The sequence below is a fragment of the Mizuhopecten yessoensis genome, unplaced genomic scaffold (assembly GCF_002113885.1).
Source record: "Mizuhopecten yessoensis strain PY_sf001 unplaced genomic scaffold, ASM211388v2 scaffold5133, whole genome shotgun sequence".
NCBI lineage: Eukaryota > Metazoa > Mollusca > Bivalvia > Pectinida > Pectinidae > Mizuhopecten > Mizuhopecten yessoensis.
The window spans coordinates 95749-114205 of record NW_018405896.1 but is presented as its reverse complement, the minus strand read 5'-3'; the positions used below and the strand labels follow the sequence as shown (position 1 = coordinate 114205).

Here is an 18457-nt window from a genome sequence, read left to right as displayed (position 1 = left end):
TGTAAATGTTATACAAACAATATATATATTTGTATGATACTTGGTATGTGTGACTGTTATACAAACCATATATATATTTGTATCAGACTTGGTATGTGTAACTGTTAAACAAAGAATGTATATATTTGTATCATACCTGGTATGTGTAACTGTTATACGAACAATGTATATATTTGTATCAGACTTGGTATGTGTAACTGTTAACCACCCAATGTATATATTTGTATTATACTTGGTATGTGTGACTGTTATACAAACAACGTATATATTTGTATCATGCTTGGTATGTGTAACTGTTAAACAAAGAATGTATATATTTGTATCAGACTTGGTATGTGTAAATGTTATACAAACAATATATATATTTGTATGATACTTGGTATGTGTACCTGTTATACAAACAACGTATATATTTGTATCAGACTTGGTATGTGTAACTGTTAAACAAAGAATGTATATATTTGTATTATACTTGGTATGTGTAACTGTTAAACAAACAATGTATATAATTGTATCATACTTGGGATTGGTAACTGTTATACAAACCATGTATATATTTGTATCATGCTTGGTATGTGTAACTGTTATACGAACAATGTATATATTTGTATTATACTTGGTATGTGTACCTGTTATACAAACAACGTATATATTTGTATCAGACTTGGTATGTGTAAATGTTATACAAACAATATATATATTTGTATGATACTTGGTATGTGTGACTGTTATACAAACCATGTATATATTTGTATCATGCTTGGTATGTGTAACTGTTAACCACCCAATGTATATATTTGTATCATGCTTGGTATGTGTAACTGTTAAACAAAGAATGTATATATTTGTATCATACTTGGTATGTATAACTGTTATACAAACAATATATATATTTGTATGATACTTGGTATGTGTACCTGTTATACAAACAAAGTATATATTTGTATTATACTTGGTATGTGTAACTGTTAACCACCCAATGTATATATTTGTATCATACTTGGTATGTGTAACTGTTATACTGATAACGGTACCAAGTTATCTATTTCCTGTTTTTCACATTAACAGAAAAACTGTTATAATCATCCCAGTAGAAATTATTTCTGAAACTATCACTTTCACTCATTACAATTATAAATGCTTGTGTATGTGTGATAATGCTGATTTTATATTGAGCAATTTCCTTTTTTGAAATGTTTAATTACAGTAAAAAATATCTTGGAATAACAGAATGAGAAAATCCTATCCTAAATAGGCACCTGGACCAGCAGATTATCGCGGAACAGTTGGTTTTGTCAAGAGTAGTAACTCAAACTATACTTACATCAAATATCAATATGCTAGTAAAAATCACTCTTTCCATGCCTTACATAGGTGTTGTTATTTAATGGTATTTCATATCTTCTGCTTTGTAGCAGGAGTTTTTTTTCTTAATCAACAAAAATTGATCGACTTATTCTCAAATGTTGTTTGTCAATATAGAAATTTTGTATAAGAAGTATATTATTTAGATATTTGTTTTCTTGTTTATACGATGATTTGCCTTATATTGTTGGTATTATTCGATACTGATAGTTGAGAACTGGATTTCGGATGTATTTCTGGCGTTTTCATGTAGTTCTTTGTTGTTATCCATTTTCTACACACCCTCTCATGTTCTTACAGACAAGTGTCAAGATATCATCCAGTTTTTCGAAGGTAAAGTACTGATCAGTAGAATTTGTAAAGTGGCACGCTCGTCCTATTCGGCATCTGTATACGCAGCCAATATAATTTTGATGAATTGATGAAGAACAATCTTTATATGTTTGTACAAAGAAGACTTTCATATTAACTTTACTCGAACCTCCCATTCCTTTACTTGTCAAACCAGGCAACAAAATTACCTTTCAACTTATATTTCCCCACAATTTTGCAGTGAATATGTAAGCTGACACTGTTTGTACGACGTGTGAGGGTGTGCCTCCGTCCAATATTATCAGACCAGTATAAACATGCTATTTACAAAACATACGTTGTACATATACCTACCTATTGGTTTATTGTGCTTTTTAGTCCCCTACCGGTGAAACCGGGGGGACTATAGGTTTTGTCTGCGTCCGTCCGTCCGTCGCCAAAATCTGCAGGTTAAAGTTTGGGTTAAAGTTTTGTAATGGCTTACCATTCACTAAATAAAGATGTTAGGATGCTGATTCTTAGCATAGAGGTTCTTTAGGGGTCTTGCATTAATTCTTTGGATTGAAAATGGAAAATAATTTCATTTTTTGGCGAATTTGTGTCATGTATTGGACTTGCCTATCCTGGCCAAAATATTCAGGTTAAAGTTTGGGTTAAAGTTTTGTAATGGCTTACCATTCACTAAATAAAGATGTTAGGATGCTGATTCTTAGCATAGAGGTTCTTTAGGGGTCTAGCATTAATGCTGTGGATTAAAAATAGAAAATAATTTTATTTTTTGGAGAATTTTTGACATGTTTTGGACTTGACTATTCTGGCCAAAATATTCAGGTTAAAGTTTGGGTTAAAGTTTTGTAATGGCTTACCATTCGCTAAATAATGATGTTAGGATGCTGATTCTTAGCATAGAGGTTCTTTAGGGGTCTAGCATTAATGCTGTGGATTGAAAATGGAAAATAATATATTTTTTAGGGGAATTTTTGACATGTTTTGGACTTAACTATCTTGTCCAACATCTGCAGGTTAAAGTTTGCGTAAAAGTTTTGTAATGGCTCACCGTTCACTTTATAATATTGTTAGGATGCTGATTTTATNATTACAACATTGTATGTTAAGAAAGGACATTTTAAATGAAGTTTAAGTTGTATTTATGGTCAAAAGTCTATAGTTTTACACATATATACCGGTAAAATATGTTACGCGGACGTTTTACTATGATTTTTGTACATTCCCATAGCAACAATCACCTTCTTGTGAGGCCGGTATGCCTCTCCACACATAGTTAAAGACAAATAAAGCCCCGCATGACCTAGATATATAAACGATCTTCAAATAACATGTCATTTCGTAACATTCAGTTGGGTCGCTTTAGAGATTGACATGTTATAAATCTGGTGAGCAACGTTTATCATTCCATCAGCCTTAATGCCGTATTTTTGACTTCGTTGACCTGGTTATATACCTTTTTAATAGCTCATGTACATGTTCAATATATTTAAATTACATATATATATTCCGATTTGTGATAAAGGTATGTATTTGAATATGACTTGCCATGAGGTTGAAATTTAGGGTGACTTTTACCTGTTTTAGGGGGCTTGTTGAACCTTAAGCAATGCTATCCCAGTAGGTTGAGGAACGCCGAAGTACTTGGAGAAAACAGAACCTGTGCTTGTGCATTGTATGTAATTATTGTTAAGCAGGTGAATGGTATTTATAAACTTTTTGAATTATAACATATATATATATATAATCTGTCCGATAAAACACGAATATTAGCCTAGTGGTCCGTGTCCTCCAAACGCAATGTCGAATGTCGTTCTGCATGACACTGCAAACGCGTGTCTCCATAGGCAGCGTTAGCTTCTAATATACAACGACATACCAGCATTCAAACCGGCTATCCCGATACAAGGAACTCTGAGCACGCCCAAATACCGCTGAGTAAAATGTATCAAGAATGGGAAACGTAAAGGGAGTTATTTTGGAAAATTAACTAGACATTGGTCTGTGTTTCAGTTTATTTAACTACTACCTTGAGGACAGGTCGTTAGTGTACATATCTGGGAAATTTGGATTTGAATAGACATTGCTTAAGGTATTTGATGCATCATTAACTTTTTACACTGTTTTTGGTAAGATTTAACCCTTATATTACCTATAACGAGTTTTATGTACTCGTTTTAACTATTTTACATATTAATGACTGGAGACACCTAATGAAGACATGTGATTAATACCGTGGTAAAAGGCTTTGTACAATTCTCACAAATGCTATTGATTACAGAGTGTTTCATGAATAGGCAACATGAACGGAGAAGTCACATAAAGTAACTTAAAATCATATTTCTCATAATAAGTGATTACCAGTTCTAATCAATAAAGATCTTGTGGAAATTGGAATTTTGTTATTCATTTCTTAATATTCATTTCTTTACAGGATAAAAGAGTTTTAAGCAGACAAGTGCAAAAAAAACCACCCAACATATCATTGATAGGACATCAGGAATTACAACCACTAAACCCCTACAGCGTACACTTCCTTTCTCTGTTTATCTCCCGAGTGATGTCAGGGTCAGTCAGCAGCTGGTGGAAACACACATAATCTGATAGATTGATACAGAAAATATTTCCTAATAAGCTTTGATATTTTAGAACTACACGCATTAATATGAAATACATTTTGTATAATTGATTTATACAAAGAAACTTATCTCAAATGAAAGTGATGGTCTTTGCTTATCAGTAGCATTTATTGTAGTATAGTTAAAACATTCTGTACATTAAATGTTGATTTACCTAACATTATTGTAAGTATGAACAATCTGTAAATTGTCCATGTCACTTTTGACATCTGTAAGATTGAGATGCAGCAGGCGATAGAAAGTAAGTGTATCTGTTATGAAACGTTCCTGGTATACTCGTATATAAACGTTTCTGGTATACTCGTATATAAACGTTTCTGGTATACTCGTATATAAATGTTTCTGGTATACTCGTATATAAACGTTTCTGGTATACTCGTATATAAACGTTTCTGGTATACTCGTATATAAACGTTTCTGGTATACTCGTATATAAACGTTCCTGGTATACTCGTATATAAACGTTTCTGGTATACTCGTATATAAACGTTTCTGGTATACTCGTATATAAACGTTTCTGGTATACTCGTATATAAACGTTTCTGGTATACTCGTATATAAACGTTTCTGGTATACTCGTATATAAACGTTTCTGGTATACTCGTATATAAACGTTTCTGGTATACTCGTATATAAACGTTTCTGGTATACTCGTATATAAACGTTTCTGGTATACTCGTATATAAACGTTTCTGGTATACTCGTATATAAACGTTTCTGGTATACTCGTATATAAACGTTTCTGGTATACTCGTATATAAACGTTTCTGGTATACTCGTATATAAACGTTTCTGGTATACTCGTATATAAACGTTTCTGGTATACTCGTATATAAACGTTTCTGGTATACTCGTATATAAACGTTTCTGGTATACTCGTATATAAACGTTTCTGGTATACTCGTATATAAACGTTTCTCGTATACTCGTATATAAACGTTTCTGGTATATTCGTATATAAATGTTTCTGGTATACTCGTATATAAACGTTTCTGGTATACTCGTATATAAACGTTTCTGGTATACTCGTATATAAACGTTTCTGGTATACTCTTATATAAACGTTTCTCGTATACTCGTATATTTAAAGTCATGTAATAGTTTCCTTTTTGTACGGAGAGACAACTTGCACGACAGTAAGGTTTCCACAAACAAAATTAAAGCTCTCTAGGTTTGAACAAGGATTCCTCTGATTTACTTAAAACATTATATCTTTGAGGAGCATTTCGAGTTTTAATGTGGTACCGTTATAACCCTTGTTATGTTTGGCCGACTTACATATCAAGTGAAAAAGATACAATTGAAGAACAGTTTATATTAAACGACATAATTACAATTTTCACGATTCAGGATGACTGTCATGATGGGCTGATTTATTCACGTTTACTGAACTCTCCTGGGCGAATTTGAATGCCTTGTTTTGTGTCTCATCATCTGTAATTGTAATATTTTTGAACACTGCCCGTTACAACTGATATTGTCAAATAATATTGACACGTTATGAGCAGAAACTAACAAAATCTTGAAACAGTAGAAATATAACAATGATTAAAGTTAACGTCCAAATTTTGCATTATTGCTGGAATTAGAGAGATATTTTGAGAGAATGCATGTTCTGTTGTGCTTAGACGATCTCTTTCATATGGAGACTGAAGCCGTCTCTCCATAACTTTGAACGTCTTTAAAAGCTGCTGAGTGAAAAACCATTGACAATTTAACACAAATATAGAACTGAACTCTCCGAATCTGTTTGTTTTTGGTGCTTTATTTTAAGATGGAATGGGTTTTAAGAGCGCATTATTATATACATTGCCATTTCTCTGAAACTAATTCTAATTTTAATCTCAAGTGCCTGTTTGTTGTGCGAACAGCAAATCTAGAAACAAAATGGTCATTTGAGATATATACGGCACCAAAAGCTGTGTATAATCACACCCACGACATATCCAAAACCTGTGCTTGTTTGATATGTCAGAAACAGAGAGAAAGAAGATAGGGTGTCGATTATTTAAATATAATGGACCAGTCCTGATAAGCTCATCATTACATTCAGCCTCAGATTAAAAACTTTGGAACACAATCAACATATATAAACTCACCATCAACATATTGTAATTATCGTCAACGTATTGTAGCTTACCGTCAACATATTGTAGCTTACCGTCAACATATTGAATCTTACTTTTAACATATATATGAACTCAACATCAAGATTTTGTAGCTTACCGTCAACATATTGTAGCTTACCGTCAACATACTGAATCTCACTATTTACATATATATGAACTCATCACCAACATATTGTAGCTTACCGTCAACATATTGTAGCTTACAGTCAACATACTGAATCTCATTATTATATATATGAACTCATCACCAACATATTGTAGCTTACCGTCAACATATGGTAGCTTACCGTCAACATACTGAATCTCACTATGAACATATATATGAACACATCACAAACATATTGTAGCTTACCGTCAACATATTGTAGCTTACAGTCAACATATTGAATTTCACTATTAACATATATATGAACTCTCCATCAAGATATTATAGCTTACCGTCAACATATTGTAGCTTACCGTCAACATACTGAATCTCACTATTATTATATATATGAACTCATCACCAACATATTGTAGCTTTCCGTCAACATACTGAATCTCCCTATTAACATATATATGAACTCATCACCAACATATTGTAGCTTACCGTCAACAGATTGTAGCTTACCGTCAACATACTGAATCTCACTATTAACATATATATGAACACATCACAAACATATTGTAGCTTACCGTCAACATATTGTAGCTTACCGTCAACGTATTGTAGCTTACCGTCACCATATTGTAGCTTACCGGCAACATATTGTAGCTTACCGGCAACATATTGTAGCTTACCGGCAACATATTGTAGCTTACAGTCAACATATTGAATCTCACTATTAACATATATATATGAACTCACCATCAAGATATTATAGCTTACCGTCAACATATTGTAACTAACCGTCAACATATTGTAGCTTACCGTCAACATATGGTAGCTTACCGTCAACATATTGTAGCTTACCGTTAACATATTGTAGCTTACCGTCAACATATTGTAGCCTACCGTCAACATATTGTAGCTTACCGTCAACATACTGAATCTCACTACAATCAACATATATAAACTCACCATCAACATATTGTAATTATCGTCAACGTATTGTAGCTTACCGTCAACATATTGTAGCTTACAGTCAACTTATTGAATCTCACTATTAACATATATATGAACTCATCACCAACATATTGTAGCTTACCGTCAACATATTGTAGCTTACAGTCAACATATTGAATTTCACTATTAACATATATATGAACTCACCATCAAGATATTATAGCTTACCGTCAACATATTGTAGCTTACCGTCAGCATATTGAATCTCACTATTAACATATATATGAACTCACCATCAAGATATTATAGCTTACCGTCAACATATTGTATCTAACCGTCAACATATTGTAGCTTACCGTCAACATAGTGAATCTCACTATTAACATATATGTGAACTCATCACCAACATATTGTAGCTTACCGTCAACATACTGAATCTCACTACAATCAACATATATAAACTCACCATCAACATATTGTAATTATCGTCAACGTATTGTAGCTTACCGTCAACATATTGTAGCTTACAGTCAACATATTGAATCTCACTATCAACATATATATATGAACTCACCATCAAGATATTATAGCTTACCGTCGACATATTGTAACTAACCGTCAACATATTGTAGCTTACCGGCAACATATGGTAGCTTACCGTCAACATATTGTAGCTTACAGTCAACATATTGAATCTCACTATTAACATATATATGAACTCATCACCAACATATTGTAGCTTACCGTCAACATACTGAATCTCACTATTAACATATATATGAACCCATCACCAACATATTGGAGCGTACTAGCAACATATTGGAAGTCACCAGCAACACATGCAACATAATAAAAAAAAAACTGAGATACTTTCCCAGTTGTTAGGACTGATGATCATTCACAGTTTGGTATCATTAGGAAAACAATGGTAGGAAGCTGTTTGTGCTTATTTTAGACTGGTATTGAATAGGGACATCACTTTCCTGGTCCAAGTGCACATCTTTGTTGATCACCAAAGTTTAGAAATATGTCATAAGATACTTATTTGTTTACTGCTATCACTGCCTTCCATCCATGAAATAGACCGGGATCCAGTTATATCCATTAGCAGACTTACCATATGTATTATCATGGGCTGATTGAACAATATGCCGTGTTAACTATCATCAAATACATCACTTATCGAACTGCTTAACAATGGTTGACCAAGGCCATGTCTATCTATCCAGGTTGTAGGTTTTTGTCGCGAATATTGTCATCAAGTCGCTTCGAGATCATTTCCCCCAGAACCAACAAAGACAAGTTTAAACCTATACAGGCCGCTAATTCTTTACATTGTATCAGTGTACAAACGATGGCTGTTTGGAAACAGGCTGGATCCCTGGAATTAGTCAGAGATTTGTTGATGGTGGATGATTTAAGAAGATACGCGACGATAGGACCAACACCACCAATACTATATCATTCTGCATTTACTCTGCAAGTGGGTAAACCTTCTGTGCTCAATGTTAATTATTTCCCAATATGCATTGGGTGACGTCACCAGAAAGGTGGAGGAATACAGAGTAAAACATGTTTAAACGTATTTTAGCATTTGCTATATTTCTACATACGCTTTGAAACACTTTACTCGTGATTTTCACTATTGTGTCCTTTAATATGGCCGATTTGTCCTAAATAGCCATATGGAGCAGTTAATGTTGACTTTGTTCGGCTTTCTCTGTCGAATAATTTCATCTTTTTACACCATTCATAGAGTCTTAATTAAAAGGTCGAAATTATCAATGTAACGGGATCAGAAGGCGTGACTACATCACATCGTGAACGTTACGAGGACTATGCCAGGTAACGGCTGTTACAGTATCTAGTCCAGTCATCGTCCTTGTTAACTTGACCCCATTTCTACTCTTATCTATTGATGACATACAGTTACGGATGTCCACGGCAGCTGTTCCCGATATCACGCGTGCTATAAAGTTTGTGTGATGATACATTTGATGGATCTATTGTGTTATGTCTAGAGCTCTATATTTATGCATAAATTGGAATATCATTCGAGGAAATCATATAGATAAAAACATATACTGCAGCATCAACGCAAACTATTTTTACATATACATAAGGTTTGAACGGCAGTTTTTTTTAAATTTTCATGCCGGTATGTTAAGTTGGACCCCGGGTCAGTTTTCAACGTTGAAAAAGGAACCTAACGTAAGTTCGTTTTTGAATACACGTTGAAAAACGACCCCCATTGAAAAGTGAACCATATGAAAAATTGATATATTGATTTGAAATATCTACTTAGATTATACTTAATGAAGTCCAGCGTCTTATTTCCAGAAATAAACTCAGCATTGATGTCTGACCTGATAAGGTCAGTGTGATGTACTTTTGGAAATTTGACCTACATTGTAAAAATGTTGTGATCGGGTTAGGAATCGGGTTAAGAAATAAACATTAAACTGTAATTTGACCAAATTGGGTCACTGTTACCTAGTTTTATTTAAGTTCAATTCTGAACCCAATGGCAATTTTGAGTAATCTAGGTCAATTTTCAAAAGTTGGTCACTGACCTAATTAGGTGAAATGACAGTTGTAAGTTCGTTTTGAGCCCTATGGCAATTTTGAGTAATCTAGGTCAATTTTCAAAAGTAGGTCGCAGTGTCCTAATTTGGTTTTCTAAACCCCAATGCAATTTTCAGCAATCCAGGTCAAATTTTCAAAAGTAGGTCACAATGACCGAATAAGATGAAACAACAATTCTGAGGTCATTTCTTAACCCAATGACACTTTTTAGTAATGTAGGTCAATTTTCAATTTACCTAATTAAGGTTAACAGAATGTGCATATTTCTGAACCCCATCATAATTTCTGTTCTTGTGTTTCAAATATTGAGTAATAGGTTAAACTGACCTAATTTGGTTGCACGATGGACGCATAGGTACATGAGATCATTTTGGTACTTTCAACGGCCTACACGTGGAAAAAATGACCCTCTTATTGGGTCCATTTTCAACGGGAGAGTCAGTTTTCAACGGCTCCCCGGTTCCATTTTCAACGGGGGTCAATTTTCAACGTTACACCGGAATGAAAATCAAAACAACGCCGTTCAATCCATATACTTACATATTTACTATAGAACAAATATGTAGTTTTATTGATTTGTTCTTAAATAATTAATTTATTTACTGCGTTTTGTTTATGTGTCGTCCTTTAAACGACATAGGCGGAACAGCCCTATTTTAATCAAATTGGCGGCAATAATTAATCGTAGTCATTTGAGTGTTTGACGTAGGGGCATTTTCCATGTTATCCGAAGCGAAGCGACAAAACTCTCATTGAACAAGGTTAATCCATGACGTCATAAGTAAACCATGTGATACGTCACGAGGGTTTTTGCTTTCATACTCAAATGAAATGCATTTCTGCTGGTAATGTTCAAATAGTGGGTTGCAACGCAAATGTAAATATATGGATTTGTACAACCGTTTTACAATTTGTTGGATATTAATATGTTTCCGTTGTTTATTTTTAAATCATTTAGTAAACTTATCAACATGTTTAAACTTATATTCGTGCAGATGAAGAGGAATGGCTGAACTTCCTATTTATTTATGTTATATGTCTGATGTATGATAATTAAGTTATGATTTTTGTTAAAATACTTTTACTAGTATGTGCAATGTGCAAAACGAAAGCATGCTGAATTTTGATTCACTTTCAAAGTAAGTCAAATCGCTACAAAAATGATGCTTGAAATCCAAAATGGAAAAAAATCATAAGACTGCATTTCTTGCCTATGATGTCCAAACCATACTCAATGATCTGTATGATATGATAGGTATATAGTTTTATCTGCAGAGAAAGCATCTAAAGAATTAATCTGTCTGCACACACTATTATATTACCTGCATGCAGAAAGAACTCGGCTTGCTGAATAACCAGGGACACCCTATACGTACTTTTTCGATTTTTCGGAACACGATATACTAGCAAATCACGCTTCTGTATTAAAATCTATATATATAAGGATACGGATCTGGCTCGTTTGTATTGGATTCTGAAACTTGTACACTCAAGAATCCTTGTATACAACGTTTTATCGCTGGCTCTTCTAGTTGCTCAATCAAGCCATTATCCAAACTTCTCACTACCATTCTCAGTACAATATAGCAAGGGTTGAAGTCGCATTGTTGTACTGTTTACTCAACAAGTGCAATACAGGGTATGTGGATTTTGAATAATTTAAAAGATCTTTTGACCAATCTTGAACACCCTCTTCTCCAAAATGTTTCTCCTTTCAAACCTTTCGTCTTTTAGACCCTTTACATTACCATTCTTAGTGTTATGAGAGCTTTCTTAACACAGAAAGGCGGATGACGATATAAATAAATGGTTGCAAATTACTTTGGAGCATATCATGTGCAAAGTACAACAAAAGCCAGCATTCGAATAGGATCAAACTTTGTCACTCTTATGGCCGATTTGTTTTTGTTTTCATATGAAGCTGACTTTAATTGCGAGCTTACCAGGAATGTTTAAGTTAAGTCTTTCTGGTTTAATGTCTTCTATCTGATATTATATGACTTCTACCTGATATTATATGACTTCTACCTGATATTATATGACTTCTACCTGATATTATATGACTTCTACCTGATATTATATGACTTCTACCTGATATTATATGACTTCTACCTGATATTATATGACTTCTACCTGATATTATATGACTTCTACCTGATATTATATGACTTCTACCTGATATTATATGACTTCTACCTGATATTATATGACTTCTACCTGATATTATATGACTTTGCAGAAATAAAAAGAGAATACAAAGTAAATACTCAAATTAAAGAGCTGCGAAACATTTGAAATTCCAAAAGTTTCAGAAGTACTTCTGTAACATTTCGTTGATGGCGTTCAGACAGTTTTCAGACCAAGCGTCGGATTGATAATTCCAATAGGCCCCAGATGCAATAAAGACGTCATCGAGCGCTGAAGGTTTGTTGACTGTTCTCCAGACCCGTCCCCAGTCGACGCCCGTTTTCCAAATGAAGAAGGATCCATTGTATGGGTTTTCATCCCATTGAGATATCCGCCCGTCTATTGGGAAGGGGATGGTTGTTACAGGAATGTTGTATAGCTTCGATAGGTACAGGTGGGTGTGGCGAATGGCTTCCGTTGAAACGCTGTAATGCCCCGCCCACCTTCGGTCGCCATGTTTCTGTAACTCCCTCCACATAGGATTGGACGTGTATGCCACGAGCAGCACAGCTTTGCCTGTCTTTGCTGATACACCGAAATCATACGTCCAATGTAGAGGGAGGTCTGACTGAATATTACCATGAGACCTAGGCGTCTGATTTTGTCTGTCTGTAACACTCGAAATAATATCCCTCCACCATGGATGGTCATACACCAAATAGATTTTTACAGCCATAAGTTGGGTAATAGTATTAAGATTTTGTTGAATACGTGGCGTCTGTATCACGTCCCAGTTAATTTGAAGCAATGCCGGAATGGGAACAGCCAGTATTACCTTTCGACTACATACTGTGACAAGGTGTCCGGTCGCAGTCCTGTTGAATTTTAAGTTATACCCGGACCGTGTGTTCCTTGTGATACTGATCAGTTTGTGTTTCATGTGCAAGCTGTGATACCTGTAAAGACAACACACATTTGCAATTTCTTTTATTTCGCATAAGAATGTTTTCAATGAAGCAATTTTACATGCTTATTTCAAAGATAAATACAGAAAATGCTAGGGTAGACCTTTAATCACCCGTGCTTTGCCTTTCTTTAAAATGTGGTCATTCAAACAAAAAAATGAAAAAATGAATTTAAACCTTACAAAATATCTACATGTACACAGCACATAATTACACTGTACATAAAGTGCAGGTACTCACCGACTAGTGGTCAGAAATTGTTTTACCAGCTGTTCTGGCAGTTGTTGCATTCCATCCGTTATTGTCATTATTTCATAGTAAGGTAAGGTACCGTTTGCCGACATGAAATACAATCCCGTTGCAGCAGGCATATCCAGATCAAGTGCAAATCCAATAGGAAATATCATTTCTATAGCTTCTGGACTCAAATATTTTCTGTAGAACTCCTGCAATCTACGACAGCAAACCAAATAAAGCATGTACGATGTAGATTTGGGTTTTGTGTAAAAGTAAATTGTTTGAAACAAATGCCATTATACTACAATGAATACATTTGTCCTGTAAATCACACCAAAGAGATTTTACCTCTATCAAAAAATTCAAAGATCGAATCAGAAACGTTTTACCTAAACCTTTTCAGTGGGACTATCTTGCTCTTTTCGACTCCGATTTGTCGGTGTTCATTTTTTAATTGAGGACACACACTTCTGTACATTCGTTATCTTTATTGTTTTCCCACGTAAACTTCGGAGATAAAACAAAATAATACTAGTCTTAGTCAACTTTACAACGTCCTCTAATACAAGTACTATAATACTAGTCTTAGTCAACTTTACAACGTCCTCTGACACAAGTACTATAATACTAGTCTTAGTCAACTTTACAACGTCCTCTAACACAAGTACTATAATACTAGTCTTAGTCAACTTTACAACGTCCTCTAACACAAGTACTATAATACTAGTCTTAATCAACTTTACAACGTCCTCTAACACAAATACAATAACAATCCTACTCGTGTTTGGTTCCTAAATCTGACACGATCCTCTAACACAAATACTATACTAATCCTACTCGTGTTTGGTTCCTAAATCTAACATGATACAAATATGACTCTAGTCATACTCACGTTAGATTTACCAATGGTCCCTCGTCCTCTGATACAAATATACCACTAGTTCTAAACACGTTAGATTTACCAATGGTCCTTCGTCCTCTGATTCAAATGTAACACTAGTTCTACTCACGTTAGATTTACCAAAGGCCCCTCGTCCTCTGATACAAATGTAACACTAGTTCTCCTCACGTTAGATTTACCAATGGTCCCTCGGCCTTGATACAAATATAACACTAGTTCTACTCACGTTAAATTTACCAAAGGACCCTCGTCCTCTGATTCAAATGTAACACTAGTTCTACTCACGTTAGATTTACCAAAGGCCCCTCGTCCTCTGATACAAATGTAACACTAGCTCTACTCACGTTAGATTTACCAACGGTTCCTCGTCCTCTGATACAAATGTAACACTAGTTCTCCTCACGTTAGATTTACCAATGGTCCCTCGGCCTTGATACAAATATAACTCTAGTTCTACTCCCCTTAGATTTACCAACGGTTACTCGTCCTCTGATACAAATATAACACTAGTTCTACTCACGTTAGATTTATCAATGGTCCCTCGTCCTCTGATACAAATGTAACACTAGCTCTACTCACGTTAGATTTACCAACGGTTCCTCGTCCTCTGATACAAATGTAACACTAGTTCTACTCACTTTAGATTTACCAATGGTCCCTCGGCCTTGATACAAATATAACTCTAGTTCTACTCACATTAGATTTACCAACGGTTCCTCGTCCTCTGATACAAATGTAACACTAGTTCTCCTCACGTTAGATTTACCAATGGTCCCTCGGCCTTGATACAAATATAACACTAGTTCTACTCACGTTAAATTTACCAAAGGTGCCTCGTCCTCTGATACAAATGTAACACTAGTTCTACTCACGTTATATTTACCAATGGTCCCTCGTCCTCTGATACAAATAAAACACTAGTTCTACTCACGTAAAATTTACCAATGGTTCCTCGTCCTCTGATACAAATGTAACACTAGTTCTACTCACGTTATATTTACCAATGGTCCCTCGTCCTCTGATACAAATGTAACTCTCGTTCTACTCACGTTAGATTTACCAATGGTCCCCCGGCCTCTGATACAAATGTAACACTAGTTCTACTCACGTTATATTTACCAATGGTCCCTCGTCCTCTGATACAAATGTAACTCTAGTTCTACTCACGTTAGATTTACCAATGGTCCCTCGTCCTCTGATACAAATATAACTCTCGTTCTACTCACGTTTGATTTGACATCAATTCTCCATCCTCTGATATTAGGAAAGGCCGCTCTTGTTCTAGTGAGTCCATATTTCCGCTAAAGTTGGTCTTCTGTGTCAGGTATCTAAATAGGCAAAGCGTTATTTGTATCAATATAGACATCAGATAGTAATGTTGACGATAGCATAGTCCTGATTAAATAATTATATGTATAAACTGAATACCTGTGTATTGACTCCAATCCGTACGACTCGCATGAGCGAAGGTTATAAGGTACATTGTCTGTTCTTAAATCTTCTATGCTTAGACGTCTTCCCCTCAGGTAGAACGAGTCCACGATGCCTGGGTATTTCCGTTCAAATAAGACTGTTCTTAATCCGACCTCCTGTATGGTACGATACAGGACTTTGTGTGTCTCCCTCATGAACCTCATAGCTCCAAGCTCGATCGGGATATCCGGAGCTTGTGGAAAGATGTGCGTGTAGAAGCGACCGCCTAGCCTGTCAGACAACTCGTACAGACCAACATGCAGTCCCCGATGTCTGAGTCGCCACGATGCAAACGCTCCTCCGACCCCACCCCCTACCACCGTCACATCCTCACACCCATCTGTAACAGTCACGTGTGAAAACATTGTACATCGTATCTTAAAGAACAATACAAATAAACAGTGACTCGAGATCTAACTCGTTAAATCTACAGCAAAATAGGAACAAAGGACAGAATAACACGGGGACTTTTGACCGTGTACAAGGAGACTGAAACCAGGTGTTTCGGAAGAGTAAGCGTTTTCTGTTTCATCGACGACACCCTCCATGTCAATCTAGATCAAAAAGTTATTCCTAAAGGCGACAACCTGGGTAATAACAAGGAAACAAAAAGGCACACTAGGGTGCATATTCAATAACGTCGAACTACATAGCGCAAAAACGAAATAGCATCTTTCCCATTGAGATCATGAATGCAACAATATAATCTGCTCCTAGTCTTCCAAAGACAATAAAAGGAACGGGGGCAATAACAAAACACAAGGAAAACGTAATAAACCTCCATAGCAGAACCGTGAAGTGTAAGCGATTCCTGCAAAGCTGTCAATCAGCAAATATCTTTACAGCACAAAGTTCGGCGACAACGATAAAAATAGTTCTTTCTCTGTACTTGATTAGTAGTTGTCAGGAAATAGCAGTAATAGTTATATGATGCCTTCTATACACCTTTTATTGTACGGGAGTATTGAAAGATTTCGTATACTAATGGGGTGCCAAGAATCTGCGTTTAATAGCAAATCAAAAATCATAAATGAATTCAATGCTCTTTACCAAATTGGACCATGGGGCGCAGAGGAAGCCAGATTTTGTATATTGTTTCATTAGTGGCAACAAAATATGCTAAACAAACCTGTTAGAGTATCCACCAGCATAGAACATTTATAGAAAGCTTACTGTTACCCGAACAGTTACCTTGTCATTTGGGTTCAATTCAGTCCAGATCAGCTACAAATCAATGATTGATTTCAAAAGTAGTTTATAGCATGGCGACAAGCTAAACACATATCAACAAGCTGAACAAGTGTCAACAACCTGAACAAGTATCAACAACCTGAACAAGTATCAACAAGCTGAACAAGTATCAACAACCTGAACAAATATCAACAAGCTGAACAAATATCAACAACCTGAACAAGTATCAACAAGCTGAACATGTATCAACAACCTGAACAAATATCAACAACCTGAACAAGTATCAACAAATGCAAAGTAGTATAAATATCAACAACCTGAAAAAGTATCATCAAGCTGAACAAATATCAACAAGCTGAACATGTATCAACAACCTTAACAAATATCAACAAAGGGAAAAGTAGTACAAATATCAACAAGCTGAACAAGTATCAACAAGCTGAACAAGTATCAACAAGCTGAACAAGTATCAACAAGTGGAACATGTAGTAACAACCTGAACAAGTATCAACAACCTGAACAAGTATCAACAAATGGAACAGGTAGTAACAAGCTGAACAAATATCAACCAGTGGATCAAGCAACAAAATGTGGAATAAGTACTAACAAATGGAATATGTATCAACAGGCTGCAAAATGTTCAACAAGTGGAACAAGTAGTAACAAATGGAACAAATATCAACCGGCTGAACAAGTATACACAAGTTGAACATGTAGAAACAAGCTGATCAAGTATACACAAGTTGAACATGTAGAAACAAGCTGATCAAGTATAAGTAAGTGGTACATGTAATAACAATAGGAACATCTAGTAACATATGGAATCAACAAATGAAATCTTTTATATAGATCAGCATCTCTGAAAACGCAGACAATAGTTAAAAATGTACAAAAAAAGTTATAATAAATATTTGACGTAAGGCATATTTGGGAAAGGAACAACTTCATAACAAATAGATTGAAAAATATTTCAACGTCAGCCGTTATTGAACCATAAGAAGGTCTACATTACCTGGTTTAGGCCCCGCACTCACTGTAACGACACACGAGACTACGAGTATAGCTTTGCCGATCATCATCGTCTCTGAGCATTTGTTTGGAGGGGATTACGCATCAGCTTTTACCAACAGTAAATATGGTGATTCACTGTATTGAGGCTGTCTCTACATCAAACTTATCTTCTGTCAATCAGTATACCGGACAGGTGTTGAAGCTCCGATAGGGTTTGGAACACCAACCGTATTTAAATCACCGGAGCAATCAATCCTTACAAAATGTATTCCACAACAACAAACATTACATCACTGATGCCAATAAAAATAACATGAAACAAATGATATGTATGGCTCATCGACAACTTCTGTAGAGGATTGTAATGGGCGTTCGGCGAAGATAGATTCCAGGCCCGATAAAGCAAATATGCACGAAAAGCTGCAGACAAAAATGGCCAATACAAACATATAAAAAAATCTGGTATAGCT

At 35.3% G+C, this 18457-nt stretch overlaps 1 protein-coding gene across 1 annotated transcript; it reads right to left on the bottom strand.

Annotated features, from left to right (window-relative positions):
* Positions 1–11875: 11875 nt before the first annotated feature.
* LOC110450205 (achacin-like) lies at positions 11876–18055 on the bottom strand. Its single transcript, XM_021497524.1, has 5 exons — positions 17989–18055; positions 15741–16125; positions 15539–15640; positions 13415–13627; positions 11876–13165 (listed from the first exon to the last, which is right to left on the bottom strand). The coding sequence occupies exons 1-5, from the start codon at positions 18053–18055 to the stop codon at positions 12391–12393; spliced, it is 1542 nt and encodes a 513-aa protein (XP_021353199.1). The 3' UTR covers positions 11876–12390.
* Positions 18056–18457: the final 402 nt, after the last annotated feature.

Coding starts and splice junctions, on each gene's coding strand:
- LOC110450205 (XM_021497524.1), bottom strand. CDS start 18,055: ATGATGATCGGCAAAGCTATACTCGTAGTCTCGTGTGTCGTTACAGTG. Junction 13,628..15,538: donor GAATTGATGTCAAATCAAAC/GTGAGTAGAACG, acceptor TTGCTGTCGTAG/ATTGCAGGAGTTCTACAGAA. Junction 13,166..13,414: donor CAATTTCTGACCACTAGTCG/GTGAGTACCTGC, acceptor TTGTCTTTACAG/GTATCACAGCTTGCACATGA.